At 37.1% G+C, this 22,567-nt stretch overlaps 1 protein-coding gene across 19 annotated transcripts in view; it reads left to right on the forward strand.

Moving 5' to 3' along the window:
* The window catches only part of NRXN1 (neurexin 1), a 952,284-nt gene that overhangs the window by 866,852 nt on the left and 62,865 nt on the right, over positions 1–22,567 (forward strand). Inside the window, exon 20 of one of the 19 annotated variants that reach the window (XM_070932263.1) lies at positions 14,206–14,227. The exons of the other annotated variants lie outside the window; for them this stretch is intronic. Coding sequence (XP_070788364.1) covers positions 14,206–14,227 — 22 coding nt within the window. The remainder of the gene's footprint in view (positions 1–14,205; positions 14,228–22,567) is intronic. 19 annotated transcript variants of the gene reach the window in all.

Raw genomic sequence — 22,567 nt, forward strand, 5'->3', positions numbered from 1 at the left:
TGGGGCAGCCATAGAGAAGGTCCTCCCCCACGGGCCTGCCAGCCGGCATTGTTTAGCTGACGGGACCCTGAGATGACCAACTCTGTGGGATCTTACCAGTCGCTGGGAGTTATGCGGTAGAAGGCGGTCTCAAAGATACCCTGGCCCCGAGCCATGTAGGGCTTTAAAGGTTTGCAGATACTTTTACAATATGTTTTTATTTTTGTAATAACCTGATCTGTTGAATACAATTTAGTGAGATCAGACAGTTTTTGCTATTGTTGATTTCACTAAAGTACATCTAGTGAATCAGTGCTCTTAATATAGTGGATCGGATCTTAGGGCCATTTGGCAAAACATGTGCTCAGTAGCAAATGGAACAAGCCCTTCTTGTTCCATTGAGAATTGGCAAGTAGAAATTTTTTTAGAGGAACTGTAATGTCTATATCTTTTTCTGTTACAGACACTAGCTAAGTTATCTCTTTGACCAGAAATCTTACATTCACCTGGCTTTCAGTGCTGCTGGGAGGGGTTGCTAGAAGCCATTACATTGCTGATTCAGGTTTATATTCCAAATAATCCTTTATTTGGGTTTCAAAAAAAGATGAAGTTCCAAGTTTGTTTTCTCATATTTTACTAAATTTTAAAAGCACTTTCTTTTCTTATTTCTCCCTAGGTGTGCATTTTCCCCACCATGCCTATTTGAATGTAACTTTTCACAATAACTTTAAACAAATGATTCTAATTCATTGAAAGTCATTTTCTCAAATTTGCATTTTGTTCTTGTAGCTTTTGCAGATGTATAGTATTTTCCAATGCAACATTCTCAATATACAAATTTTGTTTATAATTGTTGAGCTGAATGTTGGTGGACATTGCATTTTATACCTGTTTATGCCATATGAATTCTCTTTTGTCATATGAAAATAATTTCCTTTGGGGAAAAAAATGGATTACTCTGACATATCATGATATTACTTTATCTTAATATCCTTTATGGAACAATAATTATGTCACAAAATAACATATCAATCTAGTTTTAGAGTAACTCTGAATGTAATTCAGGTTTCTAATAAATGTATTTCAACATTCTTATTTTGTATTTACATCCCAATATTGCAGAATACCAAGTTATCTTCTTCAATTTTGGGATCTCCTGATGTGTCAGGTTTAATAATTCCAAGAATTTCCTGCCATTATAGCTGACATAATGTAGCATTCATCGTTCTATATGAGTTAACCCATTCCTCACACATTTATCCTTCTCTTTTGGTAAAACATAGAACCAGTCCACAAGCAAGCATAGGGTTTGTAGGAGTCTTATTCTATTAAAATATGCTGGAACCTTTCTTAGTTTACTATTCCAATAGCCTTAAGTAGAACCCAGAAGGGCAATCGTACATATGTAAGCACTAAATATAAAAATCCAAATTGTTCTAGGACTGCCTTCTACCATATCAGTCTAACGTTACTTCAGAAATATAAGAACTTTTAAAACTAAGAGATTTTCTTTTCAAGGAGATAGTCATTCATTTCATCTCTGAAATGTTGAAATCACTTCATATTTACACAAACACAAATCTATACATTTTTACTGGATGGGTAGATTTTATTTTATTTTTTTAGATATCCCCTAGGAGAGATTGAAAGAATCATACTGAAGAATCATACTGTCACACATAACAGGGATCTACATTTCTTTTGGTTTAGAATTTAGGATAGGGAGCTGTATAGGTCCTAGCATTATGCAAAGGAAGTCTGTCACTTCAAACAGCAGATTGGGTGGCATAAATCAACAGCTAATGTTATGATTTCATATGTTTTTAGATTACTGCTACCCATGGGCAGAAGTGCTAATGGGCCCCCTATCACTGTTCTTCAGGTGCCAAATAACATGGCTTGCTTTGGATGTTGTTCATGTTGATTTGGTGGGTGAATTAGCTATAAATCCTTTTATAGCTCTACCTCAGGCGGGAAAATATCTTCAAACAGCCACATAGCTAAAAATTTAAAATTTAAATTATAAAAACTTAAAACCTAAAGTCAATTTATAAGGAGAAATGAAAGGCATCAAGAGCTACTAATGTCATACATATCCATTCATTATTATTTTTTTTCTATTTATTTGATTTTTATCCTTCATTCATTCATTCATTCATTCATTCTATTTATTTATTTATTTATTTATTTATTTATTTATTTATTTATTTATTTATTTATTTATTTATTTATTTGTTGGATTTATATGCCACCCTTCTCCAGAGACTCAGGGCGGCTTACAATGCGTTAAGCAATAGCCTTCATACTTTTGTATATACCTGCTTAGTAGGGCTTTTGCCCCTCCCCCAAGCGCTGTTCTTTTTTATACAAAGTCAGTTTATTGCCCGCACAATCCGGGTCCTCATTTTACCTACCTTGGAAGGATGGAAGGCTGAGTCAGCCTAAGTTTATAAGTAATTTTGTGCAGCAAACATACATAATACTCCTTCCTCTTCCTGTTTTCCCCACAACAACCCTATGAGGTGAGTTGGACTAAGAATGAGTGACTGGTCCAAAGTCACCTAGCTGGCGTTCATTCCTAAAGCGGGACTAGAAATCATAATCTCCCGCTTTCTAGGCCAGCACCTGAAACACTACACAAAACTGGCTCTCCTGTACTTAGAGATGCCTCCAAAGTGCCCTCAGTTTTTAAATAAAGACAAAAACTTTTTCCTGTTAGATGGATTAAGCAAACAGTCAGTGGAGCTAGAGAAAAAAGTTGATTGGGTCACTTTGTTCTTGCTCTTTCTTGTACCCTCTTGTACTGTCTGTTTTCTACTCGGACAGCAGACAGCTCAAGAAAAATTACATTGCTTCTGATAGAAGTCTTCTGAAGATAGGCTAAAGGACACATGTCGTTCTCCCCTATTTTTCATGCTCTTTCACTATCCTCCATTAGCTCCGAATTACCACCTGTTGTGTGTCTTTATTCTTTCAATTTTGATTCAAAACACTGGAGATTGCCATTTTTTCTATCTTTCTACAAGGTGTTACCCAAAATAGCAATGCATACAATTGTTTTTTTAAAACCCAGCTCCCTAAATATATCATAGGTAAATGCTTTTAGAGAACATCTAGCAAATGGAAACAAATGTGCTTGAAACCAGAGTCATACATGACATCTTTCCTTGTTTGTGTGCCAAAGGGAAAAAATATATCATGGTCAACTGATCATGGTTTCAAATGCAAATCTTAGCAGATCCATAATTTGGTTTACATAGTGCTTTAGGAAAGGTGATTAATCGTCATTGAATGCCAATGTGCACTCTGGGGATTCAGTATGAACAACAAATGAGGTAATGTTTTGCAAGAATCTGGGAGGCTATGGTTGCTTGAGAAAAACACTGAATTTCAACAGTGCATGATGCTAAATTGTTATTTAACAGCATACTCTTCAAAATCTCTCTTTAAGTATCCGTTCCAATCAGTATCCGTTCCAATTGGGCTGCTCTGAAAGAAGATTTTTGTGGACTCTCAAGTTTATTGTATGTTTGCTGAAGCAAGTTCCATAGCTGCAGAATAACTGCATTCCCTGCCTTTCTGTTTGCTACATATATTCTTCTTGATAGGTTTTGGCCACTCTTTTAGAGCTCCCTTAAGACTTACTTTCACATATTAGTCTGTGTTATTTGTCTTACAGCATTAAGCAGCATTATTTTTCAGAATTCAGAGTAAAACATAGACCTTTAATAAGATTATGTAAAATGGAATAAATGAAACAGATTAAATAAAAAGAATAAAGAATGCAAATCATATTTCTACCAGACTTCTTTAGTTGATATTCATCATATGCATTAGTTAAATAAGGAGGGGCATTTCTTCCCCTATTTGGAGACATTCTCTTTCTCCATGTTCCATTCAGACCATGGATTCCTATCTTGTGTATAGGTTTCCTCATGAGGACAGTAAGATATTCTGAGATTCCCATTCTCCTAAGTACATGCCAGAGATTGACATGGTCACCACAGTTGAAGGTCTTTTACTAATCCATAAAGTGCATATTGACTTTTTTATATTCTTTGGCTTTCTTAGTTATCCAGCATGCATCAACAATTTTGTCTTTTGTTCCTCAATTTTTTCTTAGAGGTCATCTTGTCTAAAACCTTGCTCATTTTTATAGCATCTTTGCCAAATGATTACTCAATCACTTTCTGAAGACTTCCAGTGAAGGAAAACCCATAACTTTTATACCCAAACTTGGTGGAATATCTGATCACTATTGTATTATATTTGATGATGCTGATTCCTTGATTGAATGATTATTTATTTATTTATTTATTTATTTATTTATTTATTTATTTGGATTTATATGTCGCCCTATCTCCAAAAGGACTCAGGGCGGCTCACAACAATAAAACACATACAGTCCAATCCTTCCTTTTAAAAATACTCAATAAAACTATAAAACTATAAAAACCATTAAAATCTCCTCTAAAACCCCTTCAGTCCAAGCCGGCCAGACGAAATAGCCATGTTTTAAGGCCACGGCGGAAAGAGCGATTATTCCACTTCCTCACTTGAAACTAACCTTAATTTAAACATGTTGAATAATCAATACTGTATTATGTGCTCAAATAAAAGAGGTCAGCAACACAAAAAGGTTTTGGGATTTCAGTTACATAAACATTGTCATTCCTCTTTCAGCCACATTTTTAATAAATCCCAAAGCTTACGGAAGTACAGTCATCACAGTCATTTCTGATTGATTCACTTATATATTCTGTAGCCACATATAAATTGAAGAGCTAGAAAAGAGGGAATAGTTTAGGCCCACTTGTGATCTCAGCTGCAAATAAAACCCTCATGGATCTTTCATTTCTGTATGAGACTCAAAGTCTTTAATGTTTTAATTACATAGAACTACCAGGCCACCAAATGATTTATTCATTAACAATGAATGAGAAAACAGCATAGGGATGCTCTCATGCAAATGAAAGTATATGTAATCAGTTATTTAAGTAATTCATCTTTGTCCTAATTTCAAATGTTTAATTCCCCCCAAATGATGTTATTTTCAAAAGGAAGGATCCCTTTTAGATAAGCAAGTATACTGCAGCTTGGCTGCTTCAAAGATGGCACCTTTCACAATTTCAGTGCAACCTAAAATTGCATAGTTTTCTGGTATAAAGATCTACTTAGTTTGCTTAGGTAAAATCACCACAACCTAGCATCTTCCGGTTATGCAGGTGCTGCAACTCCCATTAATGTGATCTTTCTGTCTGACTGTCTATCATCTATCTATCATGGCACCCATCTCACTTTTCAAAGCGACTCTGCACTATGACTTTAAACACCAGAGAATTTATCTATATTGTATAAAGGAACTTCAAATGTATGTTGAAAATGTGGACAACATAAAGGGACATTTTATCATGCATGTAACAAAAGCTTAAAAAATGATCTAAATACCTACTTTGATATAAAGGATTTTAAAGATTAACATTCAATTGAAACCAGAACTTTTCCTTTTAGGATTAATGGATACACAGTTAAAAAAAAAAAGACATGGAAGATTATTTCAGTATATTATTATTTCAGTACAACAGCAATATTAATCTATGCACAAAAATGGAAAGATTTGATACTACCCACTATGGAGGAATAGTTGGTGAAGTTTACAGATTTATCCAACAATGGATAAATTAACCTCTCTGATTAGAGAAAAGATATTAACATTTCTTGATAATTGGAAGCCTCTTAATGAATGTTTTGTGTGATTTTATATGTTATATATATAATACCTGACTTACAGGTTTGGTAGTTCAACAATCTAGATTATCCAAAGAATAATATAATATAACTTTAGAGACAAAGGTCAAAATATATTTGGATTTATAATTGCTATAAGAACATTGGAAGCTACTTCTTTATACTGTTTTTCTTTATTTTTCTTTAACCTTTTTCCTTTTCTTGCACTTATTGCTTTTTCTTTTATTTCTTTTTTTCCTTTCTTACTGTCTATTAGTTTGTTAGCTTTTATCTTCTTATTTAAAACCTTTAAATAAAAATTATATTAAAAATAAGGTACAGCTTTGAACATAGAAGTTCATTCAGTGTTCATGTTTTTTTAATTTCAGACAGAAGCCCCTTGGTTAAAAGAGTTACTGGCAAGCTATTACTATTATTATTATTATTATTATTATTATTGTTGTTGTTGTTGTTGTTGTTGTTGTTGTTGTTGTTATTAATTGAATTTATATACCGCCCTATTCCTGAAGGACTCAGGGCGGTGAACAGCCAAAACATAAAATACATATAATACAAATGTTAAAAAACCATTAAAATACAATTTAAATGATTTGGCCCAGAAAACAAAATCCAGCTGGCCTGCTGGAATAGGAATGTTTTGAGGGCACGGCGGAAAGCGCGCAGATCAGTGATCCTCCGTATCTCTGGGGGGAACTCGTTCCAGATGGCAGGTGTTCCCACAGAGAAGGCTCTCCCCCTGGGGACCACCAGTCGACACTGTTTGACCGACGGCACCCTAAGAAGCCCCTCTCTATGGGAGCATACTGGTCGGTGAGAGGCTACTGGTGGCAGAAGGCGGTCTCGTAGATACCCCGATCCTAGGCCATGGAGCGCTCTAAAGGTGGTAACCAAAACCTTGAAGCGCACCCGGAAGACCACCGGGAGCCAGTGCAGCTCGCGCAGGAGGGGGGGGTCACATGGGAGCACACGTCGCTCCCATAACCACCAGCTGGAGCCTCCGGGTGCTCCTCAAGGGGAGCCCCATATAGAGAGCATTGCAGTAGTCCAGGCGGGAAGTGACGAGGGCATGAGTGACCGTATTTAGCGAGTCCCGATCCAGAAAGGGACGCAACTGGCGAATCAGGTGAACCTGATAAAATGCCCTCCCGGCCACAGCCGTCAGATACCCTTCTAAAGACAGTTGTGAGTCCAGGAGGACACCCAAGTTGCGGACCCTCTCCATGGAGGCCAACAATTTGCCCCCAATAGTCAGTGATGGCACCAACTGACTATATTGGGATGTCGGAAACCACAGCCACTAGGTCTTGGATGGGTTGAGCCTGAGTCTGTTTCTCCCCATCCAGATCCATACAGCCTCCAGGCACCGGGACATCACTTCAAGGGCATCATTGGGGTGGTCCGGGGTGGAGATGTACAGCTGAGTGTCATCAGCGTACTGGTGGTACTTCACCCCGAAACCACGGATGATCTCACCCAGCGGCTTCACATAAATGTTGAACAGAAGGGGTGAGAGGACTGACCCTTGTGGCACCCCACATACAAGGGGCCTTGGGGTCGACCTCTGCCCCCCTGCCAACACAGACTGTGACCAGTCAGAGAGAAAGGAGGAGAACCACCGCAACACGGTGCCCCTCACCTCTAACTCTTCCAGCCGGTGCAGCATGATACCATGGTCGATGGTATTAAAAGCCACTGAGAGGTCTAACAGGACCAGGACAGAGGAACAACCCCTGTCCCGAGCCCTCCAGAGATCTTCAACCAATGTGGCCAATGCCATTTCTGTGCTGTACCCAGGCCTGAAGCCCGACTGGAACGGATCCAGATAAGCCGATTCATCCAGGTACTGAAGGAGCTGTCGTGCTACCACACTCTCAACAACCTTTGCAACAAAGCGAAGGTTGGAGACTGGACGGTAATTAGCCAACACTGCCGGGTTCAGGGAAGGCTTCTTGAGGAGAGATCTTACCACCACCTCTTTCAAGGCGGCGGGAAAGACACCCTCACTCAAAGAAGCATTTATAATCCCCTGGAGCCAGCCTCGTGTAACCTCCCAAGAGGCCAGCACCAACCAGGAGGGACACGGGTCCAATAAACATGTGGTAGCATTCAGTCTATTCAGTATCCTGTCCACGTCTTCGGGAGTCACAGAATCAAACTCTTCCCAGATAATATTCTCAAGACCTGCCTCCATCCTCCCCCCGGATCTACCCCATTGGAGTCCAGGTGTTCCCGAATCTGAGCGATTTTATCATACAGATACTGTACAAAATCCTCGGCTCTACCCTCCAAGGGGTCCTTCCGTGCTTCCTGAAGGAGCAGGGAGTGGGTCACCCCAAACAGGGCGGTCGGGCGATTATCTGATGATGCAATAAGAGCGGAAAAATAGTTACATTTTGCCACTTTTATCGTCACTAGGTAAGTCTTAATATGAGACCTTACCAGTGTTCGGTCAGATTCAGACCAGCTGGCCCTCCAACCGCTCTCCAGGTGACTTTTCCAGCGCTTCATCTCCCTCAGCTCCTCAGTGAACCAAGGAGCCAAGCGAGATCAGCGCCGAGTCAGAGGCTGCAAAGGCACGACTCGATCCAAAGCTCCAGTGGCCGCCCTATCCCAGGCGGCCACCAGGTCTTCAGTCGAGCCGTGAGCCAGAGCCTCAGGAAACAGCCCAAGCTCCGTCTGGAACAGATCCGGGTCCATCAGGTGCCTGGGGCAGAACCACCTCATCAGTTCCGCCTCCCTATGGCGGGGTGTAGCGGTTCGAAGGTCAAAGCGAAGGAGGGAATGATCCGACCATGACAAGGGTTCAGTCACTATATCCCCAATATCGAGATCATTCAGCCACTGCCCAGAGACAAAAACCAAGTCCAGAGTGTTTCCCCCCGTGTGAGTAGGGCCATGCACTAACTGGGTCAGGTCCATAGCCATCATGGAAGCCATGAACTCCCGCGCTGCCTCAAATGCTTCACTGATGGATGGCAGGTTAAAATCCTCCATGACCATAAGCCTCGGGGTATCAACCGCCACCCCGGCTATAACGTTGAGCAGTTTGGGCAGGGCCACTGCCACATGGCAGGGAGCCAGGTACGTGATCAGCAAGCCCACCTGAACCCCATGACCCCACTTCATCAGGAGGGACTCACATCTGGCAATCTGAGGAACAGTGGCCTCCCTCGGACCAAGACCTTTTTTTATAACAACCGCCACCCCCCCCCGCCCCTACCCTGTGACCTTGGTTGTTGAAATGCGTGGAAACCAGGAGGGCACATTTCAACGAGGGGGACCCCCCCTCTTGGCCCAACCAAGTCTCCGTGATACCTGCCAGATCCGCTCCCCCTTCCTGAACAAGATCACAAATGAGGGGGGCTTTATTTACTACAGATCTGGCATTGCATAACATCAGCCGAAGGTCCGGGCCCTGAGAATCTGAACTACCTGAGGGACGAGAGGAGCCTTGGGGGCTGGAGCGCACCATCACTTGAAGACAGTGGGCGCGCACTCCCACAACCAGGTTTGGCTCCCTGCTCCCACCATATCTGCCCCTCCCACTCACAGTACTGATGTACTGGCTCTCATCGTTGCAAGCTCTAACCCCCTCCTTAACCCGGGGCCCCATGCCTCCCAGCTTTAAGTCAAATTGGCAAGGAAATTGTTAAAAGAAGTAATGAAATTGAGAAACATCTCCTAAAATAATGCAGAGAGCAGTCTTGATGTACTGTATGTCAGATCCTTTGTTTTCAAAGCTCAATTCTTTTTACTGTTCCCAAAAAAGCTAACTAATACAGTGCAGTGGATAGTTAAATGGGTTGTTTGTTAAGGATTCTCAGATGTTCTCTCTTAACATGAAAGCAAGAATGGTAGGCTATTTAAACAATACAGAAGATAATATATGTCTGTGAGGGGGCGGATATGTATCTGTCTCTGAAAAGAGAACATTTTAACAGACTTCAGTTTCTTAAAAGGCATGATAATTAGCAATCTATTACTATATGCAATACAATATTGAATCTAGAAAATTATCATTTCTTGCAATCTCTTATCCCCATTATGGCATACAGTATGAAATTGCAGGCCATTGAAAACATGCCCATATTTAATTATATTAAAGACTCACAACTCTATGCAGAATGGCTTCCACTTATTTGTAATAATTTTATTGAACTTTATAATCAGAAAAGTAAAGACTAATACAAACTAAAAACATGAAAGAGTAAAAAGAAAAACAATGGAAAGTGCAGAAAAGAAAAAATAGAAAGAAAAAATAGAAAAGAAAGAAAAAATAAGACTATAGTAAAGGAAAAAAAAATAAAAAAATTATTTCACCAGAATAAATTTTATTTATTTATCATCTCTTAAAATACAATGTGCTTTTTTCATCCCATATTCTCTTATCTGTAAACAAGTCTTTAAAGCTTCATAATTTAGAACTCATCAACCAGAGCCCATTAAGGGTTACCAGAGATAACAAAATATATATTCTAATCTTGATTAAATAAACCAACTTTATATTACTTCCTTTACTTTTAACAATCTTTATCTTTAATCCCTTCAAATAATGTCCTTGATCTAGAACATTATTTCTTTTCATTTTTTTTTGTCTCTCCTCATAAAATCCTTCAAAACTTTAACAAATCACCTTTTGTAAATCCAATATAGAAAAAGTATTCAGGTCAACTCTTTGGATATAATCTGTGTATCCCTTTTTATGATTAAGACATCAGCTGGTTTTATTTACGTATCTATTTTTCCATATAATTCTTGTTTAAACCTACTTTCAAGTTTCAGTCTTCTCTGATAAAACATGTTCCTCTTTCATAATATCTTTTAAACACAATCTATTTATAATAGCAGACACTCTTAAAATTCTCTTCTGCATCCATTGTTCACAAATATCCTTCAATACATCCAATGTTGAAGTATTTTGTATTCTATATTATTAAATCACATTTTGGTATTCTTCTCCTTTAATTGTAATATTTATTTGCTCTTAGTTCCTTCTAGTATCCAACCTTCAAAGTTCCATCCTAACATGTTTTTTTAACAAAAAAAGACAACAGCATTTTTCCCATGGGGCAGATTCTTATAATTAATTCAAAACCTTATTTCAAATCCATCTGGACTCTTAGTCTACTTTCCAAAATCAACATACTAATCACCCTTTTGCTATTTATTTCAAAACAAAACTTGTTTTTTTTTCCTTCTTAAACTTATATTTAAAACTTCTTTCATTAAAGATTGAGGGAAACTCTCACCCTCTGTTATAAAAAAATGTGTCACTCTAAAGGTTCTTAATAATAGAAAAGCACTTCTGAAAATGATTAAGAAATCAGGCTCTGCAAACTTTGCGTCTATATAGACTACATTACATCTGTGAGTTTGATTGAAATCCTTCAAGTATTAGCTGATCAACTTAAAAGTCAATCACAAAAAATCTCAGTTCCTCCAGGCTATTTCTAAGGAGCAGCTATCCAAAGTACAATGGGTGATCTCATGATCTCTCCTTTTTCCAGAGAGACAGAATTCACCATCTGGTCATTGATTGCCACTGCAATGCTATCCCCACTCTTTCAGGGATGTCTAGTTTGCTATGAATCGTATGGAAGTAGACTATAAGTCTTCAGAAAGCTTCCACTTGACCTAGTATTTATTTTACTAGTTCTCAGTGTGGTACTACAATATATACTGTGACTGGCCAATTTGTTCAGTTTTCTTTTGAGATAATTTAATATTAGATGTTTGGCTATAAACATTGAAACAATATCTGAAATCAACTTATTTTTTCATTTTTCACACCTTACACACACAGAGAATTGTAATGTTTTTCTGTCTGGTCCTTGCTCCTTAAAAAAGGTATTCCCTTATCCGTCTTGTCCCATTGGTCCCGACATTCCTTTAATTCCCTAGATCTTAATCATAAATATTCCCAAAATGTTCTTTATTTCTTTGCTTGCTTATTCACCGTAAGAATAAAAACCTGTAGAAGATTTGAGACTGCAGGATAGCAAAACTATTAAACAAAAAAAAATGGAACTGGGGGTGGGGGATGATTTAGAGCCATTTATGCGAGTTGACAGATTTTGTGCATATCTGAATGTTTTCCAACTTTAATTAGATAACCAAGATCTGCGATAATCTCTTAAATCACTAATTCAAAGACATAGAGGGATGTGATTCAGATAGATACTATTTTTCCAGTGTAAACACAAGCTCCTTACTGGAGACACCTAAAAAATTGTGCAGTTTTTTTGATCTGCACTGCTGAGACTAATTCTCAGGTCAAATGGGTTACCCAACCAATTTTACATTTTTCCTCAATTTGTGATGCAATTCTTGGCCTAAAATATGTAGTTATGTTAATTTAGGATACAATAATATACAGAGGTGTAGTTCGATTAAAAATGATTTACAAATGAATGCCCTGGGAAAAAAGAAAGCTGGATAGTTGAATGTGTGGGTAAGAAGGTAAGTACCAGTAGATAGAGTGAAAATGTGAAAAGAGAATTCCATCACTGTGTTTCCAAAATGTATCTTTTCAATTTTCCAGTTTCCAGTTAATTTTCCAAAGACACGTCTGCTTTTTGCCTCATTCTCAGGATGACTTGAGAATCCCTGTCAATTTTCTCTGTTATGTTTGTTTGCTTATTTTAGTGTGTGTTCTTGATGAAGATAGAGAAAATACCTCTGATGGAATTATTTTCTTCGGCAGATTTTTATATTATTCTGCTGTTTTCAAGGCTTCCCATTCTTTACATGAAAAAGAACTGTCTCATGGGAAGATTTCTGTCCTAAAATCTTCCCTTGGGATTTAATTGAAACTACATAACCCATACTCCATTGGGCTAATGTTTCAGATATATCTCCTTACATAAACTGAAAACAGAATGACCAAGAGTGGGCAAAAAAAGTCATAATATTAGAAGCAACTTCTGACTTCCTGCCAGCTTCCCCATTGAGTTTCCTTGTGATCAAGAGAATCTGAAATCCCCTCCCTTCCCTCAGATAAGTGGCAGCTACCACGTGGGGAAAAGAGTGAGAGATTGCAAGGCAGGCAGAGAAAGTGTTACAGAATGTTGAAAATGAAGACTATGTGACCACAACAGCAGTGCCAGCGGTGGGTAGTAGCACTGAAGCAGCCATAACTTCCCTGGGTTTCATTCCCTCAAGAGTCAAATTTTGGACACATTTTGAAAGTTAACCTATTTGAGGTTTCTTGCTTCAAAAACTGTTGACCTATGGTGCACCATGTTGCCTAAGTAAAGGTCATGATGAGAGTTTTAGTAATTTATAGATGTAAGAAACCAGGGAGATTGCAAATCACGAAGAGGAAATTAAACAATGAAAGACAAGATACCTATCTGTACCCTTGCCCATCTCAAAGCTAAATGAATGCAATATCATGCCTCACCCATCAGAATTTCACCAAAATTCTTTTCCTCCTGAAAAGTAAATTATCTTCCACCAAGTTCAGTTGATATAGAAAGTCTATACTTTCTGAGATGCAAAAAAAATCAGATAAATCACTTCAGAATTCGTTCCACTTTTAACATAAGCTGCACAATTAATTGGGGGGGGGGAACCCAGAAATCTTCTAGTGGGAAAATAGTTTTTTAAAAAAGTACAATACGGTTGCATAAAGATGCACACCTTTAAATTAATACTTTTTTGAAGCACCTTTTAACTTTATGATAGTATTCAGTCTATTGGAGTAGGAGCTTATCAGCATGGAACATTTTGCCTTAGGAACTTGCTAAAGTGCTCCAAATCTGTTACATTGCGAGAACATCACCTGTGCACAGCTCTCTTCAGCTCACCCCCCAGATTTTCAATTGGATTAATGACTGGACTCTGGCTGGGCTGTTCAAAAACTTTCCTCTTCTTCTGGTGGAGCCATTCTTTTGCTGATTTGGAGATATGCTTTGAATTGGTTGTGTTGAAAGGTGAATACACTACCTCTTCACCTCCAGCATTTTAGTAGAGGCTTGAAGGTTTCATGCCAAAATTGACTGATATTTCAAGTTTCTTCCAGCTTGACTAAAGCCTCAGTTGCAGCTGAAGAAAAACAGATCCAAACCATAATGCTATCACACAGTGTTAAACTGTAGGTATGGTGTACTTTTGGTGATGCTCAGTGTTTTTGTGCCAAACACACTTTTGGAATTATGGCCAAAAGTTTCGATGTTAGTCTCATCAGACCATAACACATTTTCCTACATCCTTTTGTCAGATTTGGTGTAGGTTTTAACAAAATATAGTTGGGCTTGGGCAATGGTGGGCTGGAACCAGTTTAACAAGTGGTTTTGCTTATGCGCAACATTGAAAATACAGCAATTTGAAGCTCAGCTGCTTACTTTGTAAGGCAGCCCCGGTTAATTAGAACAATGGAGGTGCAGAAATAAGCTGTGCTGCGCAAATCAGCTGAGCCAGAAAGAAGGAAATATTGGACAGGATGGGGGGGGAGGGGGGGGACCAGTTGATTGTCAGAACTACCAGTTCGTCAGAACCAGTCCAAACCAGCAGCAGCCCATCACTGGGCTTGGATGTTTTTGTTTGTGTCCATCTTGCCACCCTACCCCACAACCCAGAAATACAAAGAATACAGGAGATTGGTGTTATATGTAGTACATAACCAGTACTTGCCAGAAATTCCTGCAACTCTTTTAATGTTGCTTTAGGTCTTTTGGCACCCTCTCAGACAAATTATCTTCTTGTTTTTTCATCAACTTTGGGGGAACATCCATTTATTGGTAATGTCACTGTTATGCCATATTTTCTCCACTTCTTCATGACTGTCTTCAGTGTGTTCCATAGTTTATCCTGACTGATATTTTCCAACAATAAGATCCCTTTCACCGTTTGTGAGACCATGGATTTTGCTGTAACAGGAATTCCAATAAATGTCAGAAAAATTCTAGTATAACAGCTGAATGTAATGTGGGCTTGATCAGAGTCATTTTAATTGATGGTGGATATGTTCTGACACTAAGTGACGTGATGGCTCAGTGGCTAAGATACTGAGCTTGTCAATCAAAAGCACTTCAGCAGTTCGAATCCCTAGTGCCGCATAACAGGGTGAGCTCCCATTACTTGTTCCAGTTTCTGCCAATCTAGCAGTTCGAAAGCATGTAAAAATGCAAGTAGAAAAATAGGGACCACCTTTGGTGGGAAGGTAACACCGTTCTCTGTGCCTTTGGCATTTAGTCATGCCAGCCACATGACCATGGAGACGTTTTCAAACAGCGCTGGCTCTTCAGCTTTGAAATGGAGATGAACACCACCCCCTAGTCAGGAACGATTAGCACATATGTGTGAGAGGAACCTTTATCTTTTATGTTCTGACCCTACTTAACATCAGTTGTCAGTTTGAATGTGATTGGTTAATGCTGAACTCAGACACATCCCTGCTTATAAGAGGTTGTGAACTCTTATGCAGCCACATTATTCTAGATTTTGTTGTTGTTGTTATTTTCTCCCTTTAATATTTCACTTTGTTTTTAATTGAATTTTACATATTTTAAATTATGCTAATGAACAGAATTCTGATTATTATTATTTTTTTACATCTCCAAAACTTGGCATTTTAATATGGGTGCGTAGGCTTTCTATATCCACTGTATTTCAAAACAAGGAAAGAGCAAAATGGAAAGAAGGAAGGAGAGGACATCTAAATTGTTCCTGCCTCCATCCTTCTTGAGATTATTCTAAACAAAGAAATAAAAATCCGATTATGAGGCTCCATTGCCATGTCTAATTTTCTTAATTCCTTTGGGCCCAGCATTAGCCAACAAATATAGAGAAAAACAAGCACCATCAAGGCAGAACTCTAGATTTCTGAATAAAAGGAGAGTCCCTCTCCCACACCAGTTAAATAACCAAAGTAACTGCTAATTTGTGGTTTAACAAATGTGTACAGTGTAAAATGAATATGAATAATCTGTCAAGTGTGTTTGCTTGAAAAATGGGGAGTATAAAAAGATAATGAAACCTCTACACTTATCTTCCATTCCTAGATGCTAATTCATCATGTTAAATTAGCTTGGATATTGCCACAAGATGTTGCACATTATTCTTGCAAGTTCAGATAACTGATATTTTAAAATGTAATCTGTGCTAAGCATTCCGTGCAATTTGAAGGCTTGTTCTTTTAAATAAAAACTAACATATTCAAAAGGCGGCATTGAGAAAGCATTTCTTCTGCCTTTGGGCTTAGATGTAAACCTGAATATGACAAGAAAGAGGAGCTAGCTAGTTATTAAAGCTATTAATCCATGAACATTGTCTGGTTGCTCTTATAATTTACAGAGCATTTCAGCCATTTTGAAGGTTTTCCCCCGGTTGACTGCACTGTAGAGTATATTGACTCGAACCAAGAAAACAGGGGTTTATTTTTCACATCTTCCTACTTTTTCTACTGTTTTTTTTTTTTTTATGTTAACTGGTTGCAAGAGATGTAAGAAAAAAACAGACTTCTCTTATCAGCTTCGGTCACCTCCTCATCATGACTGTGTGCCTTCAGGTTCTTGGTTTTTTCCAATTCTGTTACCTTTGAGATCTGCACTAAAAATGGAAGAAACAGCTTAAACCTAAATATTTTATATTCAGAAATCAAACAAAATGATCTGCTAGAATACTGAGGAAGCAAATGTGATTAAGATTAGAAATTTTGCAGAGCATTCTTCCAGAAACGCTTTCTCGTAATGCCACTGTATTTTGCCTGAGGAATTACTTAGATTTCTTTTGTCTTTATGGAAAACCTAATGCTATAAATTAAAGGCCTATATGGAAGCCTTATCCGATATAACACATGCACAAACTGAAAAATGCATTCATCTTATCCAAATCCAGTACTTTTGATTTCCCTTAAGAATCATCTACTGTTTCTTGCCTAAGAAGAACTTCCAAATTCACTGTAGATGATTCACTTGAAATACATTATCAGTAGCAGCCATGAAGTGCTACTAAAATTTTACCTTAAGCTATTCTGGGTAATTTCTGTTCCTTCCAAATTTAATAGGGAGAAAATCTATGTAGTCATTAAGAATCAGTACCAACTTGATAGCACAAAATCAATCTATTAGAAAACTTACTAATGAAGAACAGAATAGAAAGAAGCATATAATACATAAAATGTTGTTTGGCTTTTAGGAATATGATTTAGGGCTACTAAGGCTCTTAATAATATTTCTCTTCTCTTCTTTATTGAAGGCTCAATTAATTTGCATGGCAGGAACAAGATGATAATCTTTTCCAGGCAACTTGGAAGAGCCAGTTTTTATTTCCCATAATGCTCCCTATATTACAAGACATTGTGGAAAATTTAAAATGGCAGTCCATAAACTATCATTAAATAATAATAGATTATTTAATTAGATTTATTAATCAACTTTGGAGATTGGTAATTTATGATGTTAAAATATTGGTGTACACACCCTCTCAAATGTAACACGGACAATATACCTAAATAAACAACACAAATAAGGAAGCATATACTGCTAAATTAATATACATTTCCAGTAGATTTCCAGATCTGATTTGTTGGAGCAGAAATTTCAGTTTTTACTCAAAATGCAGGACGTCCTGGTTCTATTTCCAGCCTTTGGTGGTAAAAGGATGAAACAGTCAGCAAATAATATATATGCAAATGTCAGAACTGGGAAATGGTTAGTTAGATATAATCTGCAATGAGATCTGGTGATCTTTCGTCACCTAATGTAATTCACAATATTGTTATATAGAATCTTTATGTCATGTCACAGTTGTAAGAAAAGAATGGTGCAAACTGGCCAGGCAGTATACAATATGCTGGAAATTTGTATGTATTTAATATCAAATAATTGAATTAAAGACAATATGTTTTCTTTATCCCTTCTGAAACCACCACATCTGCAACCAGGGATTCTGTTTATATTATAGTGAATAATTAGATCTGGTAAATATCAGCACTTAGATATATGACTGTAGAGATGCCAGGCAAAATGTATGAGTTGCAAAAAATAATAATATGCAAAATAAGATTATTACAGATCACTTTTATATGATTACTATTGTTTACTTCCAATATTGGTCAGTAATAGTGGCCATGCTTTGATGCCATATTCCAGAATACTAGTAATTATTAGATCGTGTCTGTGTTGCAACTGGGAGAAAAGTTTATTTATTTATCAATTTTCTACATCATCATCTCACCTAAGGGACCCTTGGCAGCTAACAAAGAACAAACTATAAAATAATATTAAAAACATGACTAAAAGCACAATTGAAACCAGAGTTGAAAAACAAAATAAAAGTAAAAAAAATCAAAGTTAAGAAATGTACAAGATTAAAAGCTTAACAAGACAGAGGGAGTGCATTCAAGATAATTTGGATTGTTGCTTAAACCTGAGGAAAACTTTGACCTGACATAAAGCTGCTTCCTGTATCATTTACTTTTATTTGCAGACTTTCATAAAAAGCATCAAAACGTGCTAGAATTCATTATTAGTATAACCATGCATTGTTTTTATTTGTTTTAAATATTCTAAGATGCATTTCATATAGTATTATGGGGAGTTCTAATAGTTCCAACAGAAGAGTGTCACAGTGATGCTGCCAGACTCTAAATTTTGGGCTCAGACAACTTAGAACTACGCCGACTTCAGTCTGACCTAAGCATAGTACATAAAATTATCTGCCACAATGTCCTTCCTGTCAGTGACTACTTCAGCTTCAACCACAACAATACACAAGCAAATAATAGATACAAACTCAAGGTAAACTGTTCCAAACTCAATTGCAGAAAATATGACTTCAGTAACAGAGTGGTCAACGCCTGGAATGCACTACCTGACACTGTAGTTTCTTTCCCAAACCCCCAAAACTTTAACCTAAAACTGTCTACTGTTGACCTCACCCCATTCCTAAGAGGTCTGTAAGGGGCGTGCATAAGTGCACCAGCATGCCTACCGTCCCTGTCTTAATATTCCTTTTTACTTACTCTTTTCATGTATTCAAATTATGTTTATACTTTTACCTGTTATCTTATACATGCTTGACAAATAAACTTATGATTATGATTGTATGTGGAAATGCAACACAGAATAGCAACATGGTATTTGCAGCTGTTTTGGTACCCATAGCTTTCCTAGATAGAATCAACCCTTCCCAAGTCTCCAAATTAAATATAATCATGCAAAATCAGTGAAATTGCCAACATTTCAGGATCTTGTATGATTTTGTGCAATTTTGAGATGTTCTCTATGTAAAAATATTGCCCATTGCTGCATTGTAAGGTTTCAGTAATACATATCCACATAAAGTATATCACTTATCTATCACTGCAACTTTATAATATAGCATGACAACCTGATGTTTATACAAGTTTTTGATTAAAACATGCACGTATCACTTTCCAGAGGCTATTAGGAGTTAAAATATTTCCAGGGCATTAAGTTCCCTATGTTCTTGAAACAGCATTCACAATTCAGTGTCAAAAATGGATTGTTTAAGAGCATTTTGTACAATCTATATTCTCATCAAAAGTCAGGTTTTGTAGTCAACCAACATTTAAGAGTCTGGTACAATTTTCAAAGTGCATGCAAACTTTTCTACCATGAACAGCAGTACATTTAAATCTCCAGAACAGAAGGATTTCAAATCAGAGACTTTGTGGATTTTATTATTTTCAAAAAGTCTTCTTTTTAAATCCTAAGTGTTGAGGGTAAAACTGCCCTATGCAAAGGGGTGCAACGGACCAGACAGTGAATAGATACGTTGCTTAGCCAAAACACACAGATACTCACAGACTCTGAACGTTTAAAGAAAAATAAACAGTCTTTACTTGTAGTAAAAAAAACAAACAAACAAAATGTATTTGCACACATAATTGCTTCTCCCCATAAATTAGCCGGTAAACCTGCATCAGCTAACATTGATCTCATCATTGCTTGTAGGGTTTGTCCTCTACTTTCAACATATGAGTTACGTTGTGGTCTATATGGAGCTGAACATTTGTGCTTTATACCAGCATTATCTAACATTGATTTAAACCTTGTGTTTACAAATTCAGTACCATTGTCAGTTACAATGGTAACTATTTTTTGATTTGTTTTTCTCTCCACAAACTTAATCCATTGAACAAAAAGTATCTACCTTAGTCTTCAATAGGTAGCAAAAACCATACCTGGAATAATGGTCAACTATACTGAGAACATAGCAAGCACCCCCTAAACTAACCTTCATTGGCCCTCTTAAATCAGCAAATACCACTTCCAGTGGTCTCTTCTTTTTAAACCTGTCAAACCTATTAGCAGGGATTGTTCTACTTTTCTGCTGATTACAAATATTGCAATTTAAATACTGGTTACATGGCTTCAGCTTCAACCCATCAACTAATTTTACAGTTTTCTGTAACATCTTAAAACTGATATGCCCCATTCGTCTGTGAAGCAAGTGAACACATTCATCATGTGGTTTGACATTTGAGTATACAACATTTGTAACATGGTTACTAGATAATACATATAAACCATCTTTTAGTTTTCCAATAATCTTGGTTTCATCTTTCTCAATTAAACAATCATTGGTTCTAAATGTTGCTGTATATCCCAGCTTAACCAATACTCTAACCGAAATCAAATTAAAGTTTAGATTTGGAACATATAACATATGCATTTTTTCTTTTACATATGGACATATCACCATATGCCATTAGCTTCCACCCACTAGCAAAAACACACAGATATACACAGATACTCACAGCCTCTGAACGTTTAAAGAAAAATAAACAGTCTTTACTTGTAGTAAAAAAACAAACTTGGCTTCTTAAAACAAAGATAACACTTCTTCAAATAATCACGGTTCAACACAAAAACATAGTTTGCTTACAATTCCAGTTCTCTTCAGTAACACAGACACAGTTCCTTTTAGCAGTTCAACCTTCTAATAGCAGGAGCAGAAGTGAATGAACTTCCTGCCTTCTTTTATGTCTGCTTAGCACAGCCAATTAGTCATCTTTGTAGCAGTTAAAGTTACAGAACATAGTTTTCTATATATTATCTACCCAACTGTAGGATAAGCATCCAACACTAAGCACATTAACATTTGGGAAACATGGCAAAGCTTAATATTGTGGGCAAGTTAAAGAAAAGATTTGATGACATGAAGATGTCATCCAGATTCATGTTTTCCTTAGAATATTTTTCTTATTTAGTTTGACTTCTTTGCTCTGCCATCTGTTTGGGTCTTTTCATGCATCCATCTCTTTTTCACTTCGCCACTTCAGTAACAGCTGCCAGGAAAAATCAGCCAGGAAGGACATCCCCTACATTAGTGCTTGCAAAAATGTGGGCATGCTGATATTAGGAAGAATATTAGGATTCAGCCAGGATTGGTTGTTATGTATTATTGTAAAACATTTGTTTTTAATAGTATACCAAAATCTAAAATAGATCTAATCTTTCACCTGCCCTCAAAATGTGCTTTATTCACAGTTTTGGAATTTTGTGAAAAATGTTTGAATTTTTTATGTCGCTAAGAGTCACTGAGATGAGATGAGAAATACAGAAATATGATAAATAAACAAACAAACAAACATAATATACTGAAAAGACCCAGGCTGTATTTGCTTAATGATAGATCACTATGTTTATTTCCTAAAAGAGATGTCTATTTAAATGATCTCAGGCCAAAACACAAAGGTAAAACAACCCTATAATCTGGAGGATAGTTTATATATTTACATGGATCAACAGTGAAACATGTTTATTCATTAAGAATGTGTGGTAAGAAAAATGAGAACAGTGAACAGTTTCCTTTGTATGCCTCTCTGCTAATCTTTCTTCAATCTACAGATTGGTATTTTATTTTGTCATGTAGTATTCAGATTAGTACCATGCATAACTGAATTAAATAAATAGTTATTCTGAATCAGATCATGGTTTATTTTGGTGGGCAGATCTACAAGTGGGACTATCCTGTTCTGTGGCTGGGAAAATTGTTTTTAAGATGGAAGTGCTGATCTATCACTAAGCTTTAGTAGTTTCCCATGAAGCAGGGTTCAGTAAACGTACAACATATTCAAATGTATTTTTTTCTCAAATGCCTAGAAATTTTGCAACATTATAAAAATACATTCTCGCCCCTGTGTACTAGCCCTACTCTTAATCTGTACCTGTTCATAACATCTTCTAATGCCATGTAATTATTAAAGAAGAGGAGGCTGTTAGGAAAAATGAGCAGTAACTCTAATTCAGCATGATAAATGTGATTTACTACATAACAATTCAAAAATGGCAATTTATGAGCTCAGTATTCTAAGCTCTCTGGAGTGACCAATTGGTCAATCTTCCCTTTTTAATCTATTTTTTATTGTAAGCTTTTGTCATTTATATAAAATACAGAAAGATTTTTTTAAAAAAACAGAATTCCAGTCTAGGGGGTAATTGATTTTGAGAAGCTTCAGCTGAAGTGCATCTGGCATGATCAGGCACTTGACCAGATGAAATTAGGCCCTAGCATTTATAAAAGACCCAGCCAATTATAGTGGCAGTTAATAATGCCTGTCAGTGTAATGGTGGTTCTTTACCTTTAAAAGAATGAACTGATTAGTGTAATACTAGAATTTAGAGACATTCTTGAAAACTAGAATGGTAATTATAACTATCATCTGTCTGTCTGCGTCTACCTTCCACATCACTGGGCTATCCAGGACCCCAGCGTTCCTTCCACCGTGCCAGGTAATACATGTTATTCCACTTCTGATCTGTTCTGTTGGGCTTCTTGAAGTCTTGAGTTTCCAATTTAATTTTCCTATTGTTGTTGTTAGTTGTGAAGTCATATCTGACCCATTGCGACCCATGGACAACATTCC

Source organism: Pituophis catenifer, unplaced genomic scaffold, assembly GCF_029215685.1.
Source record: "Pituophis catenifer annectens isolate HBS135680 unplaced genomic scaffold, rPitCat1.0.hap2 SCAF_1, whole genome shotgun sequence".
Lineage (NCBI taxonomy): Eukaryota > Metazoa > Chordata > Lepidosauria > Squamata > Colubridae > Pituophis > Pituophis catenifer.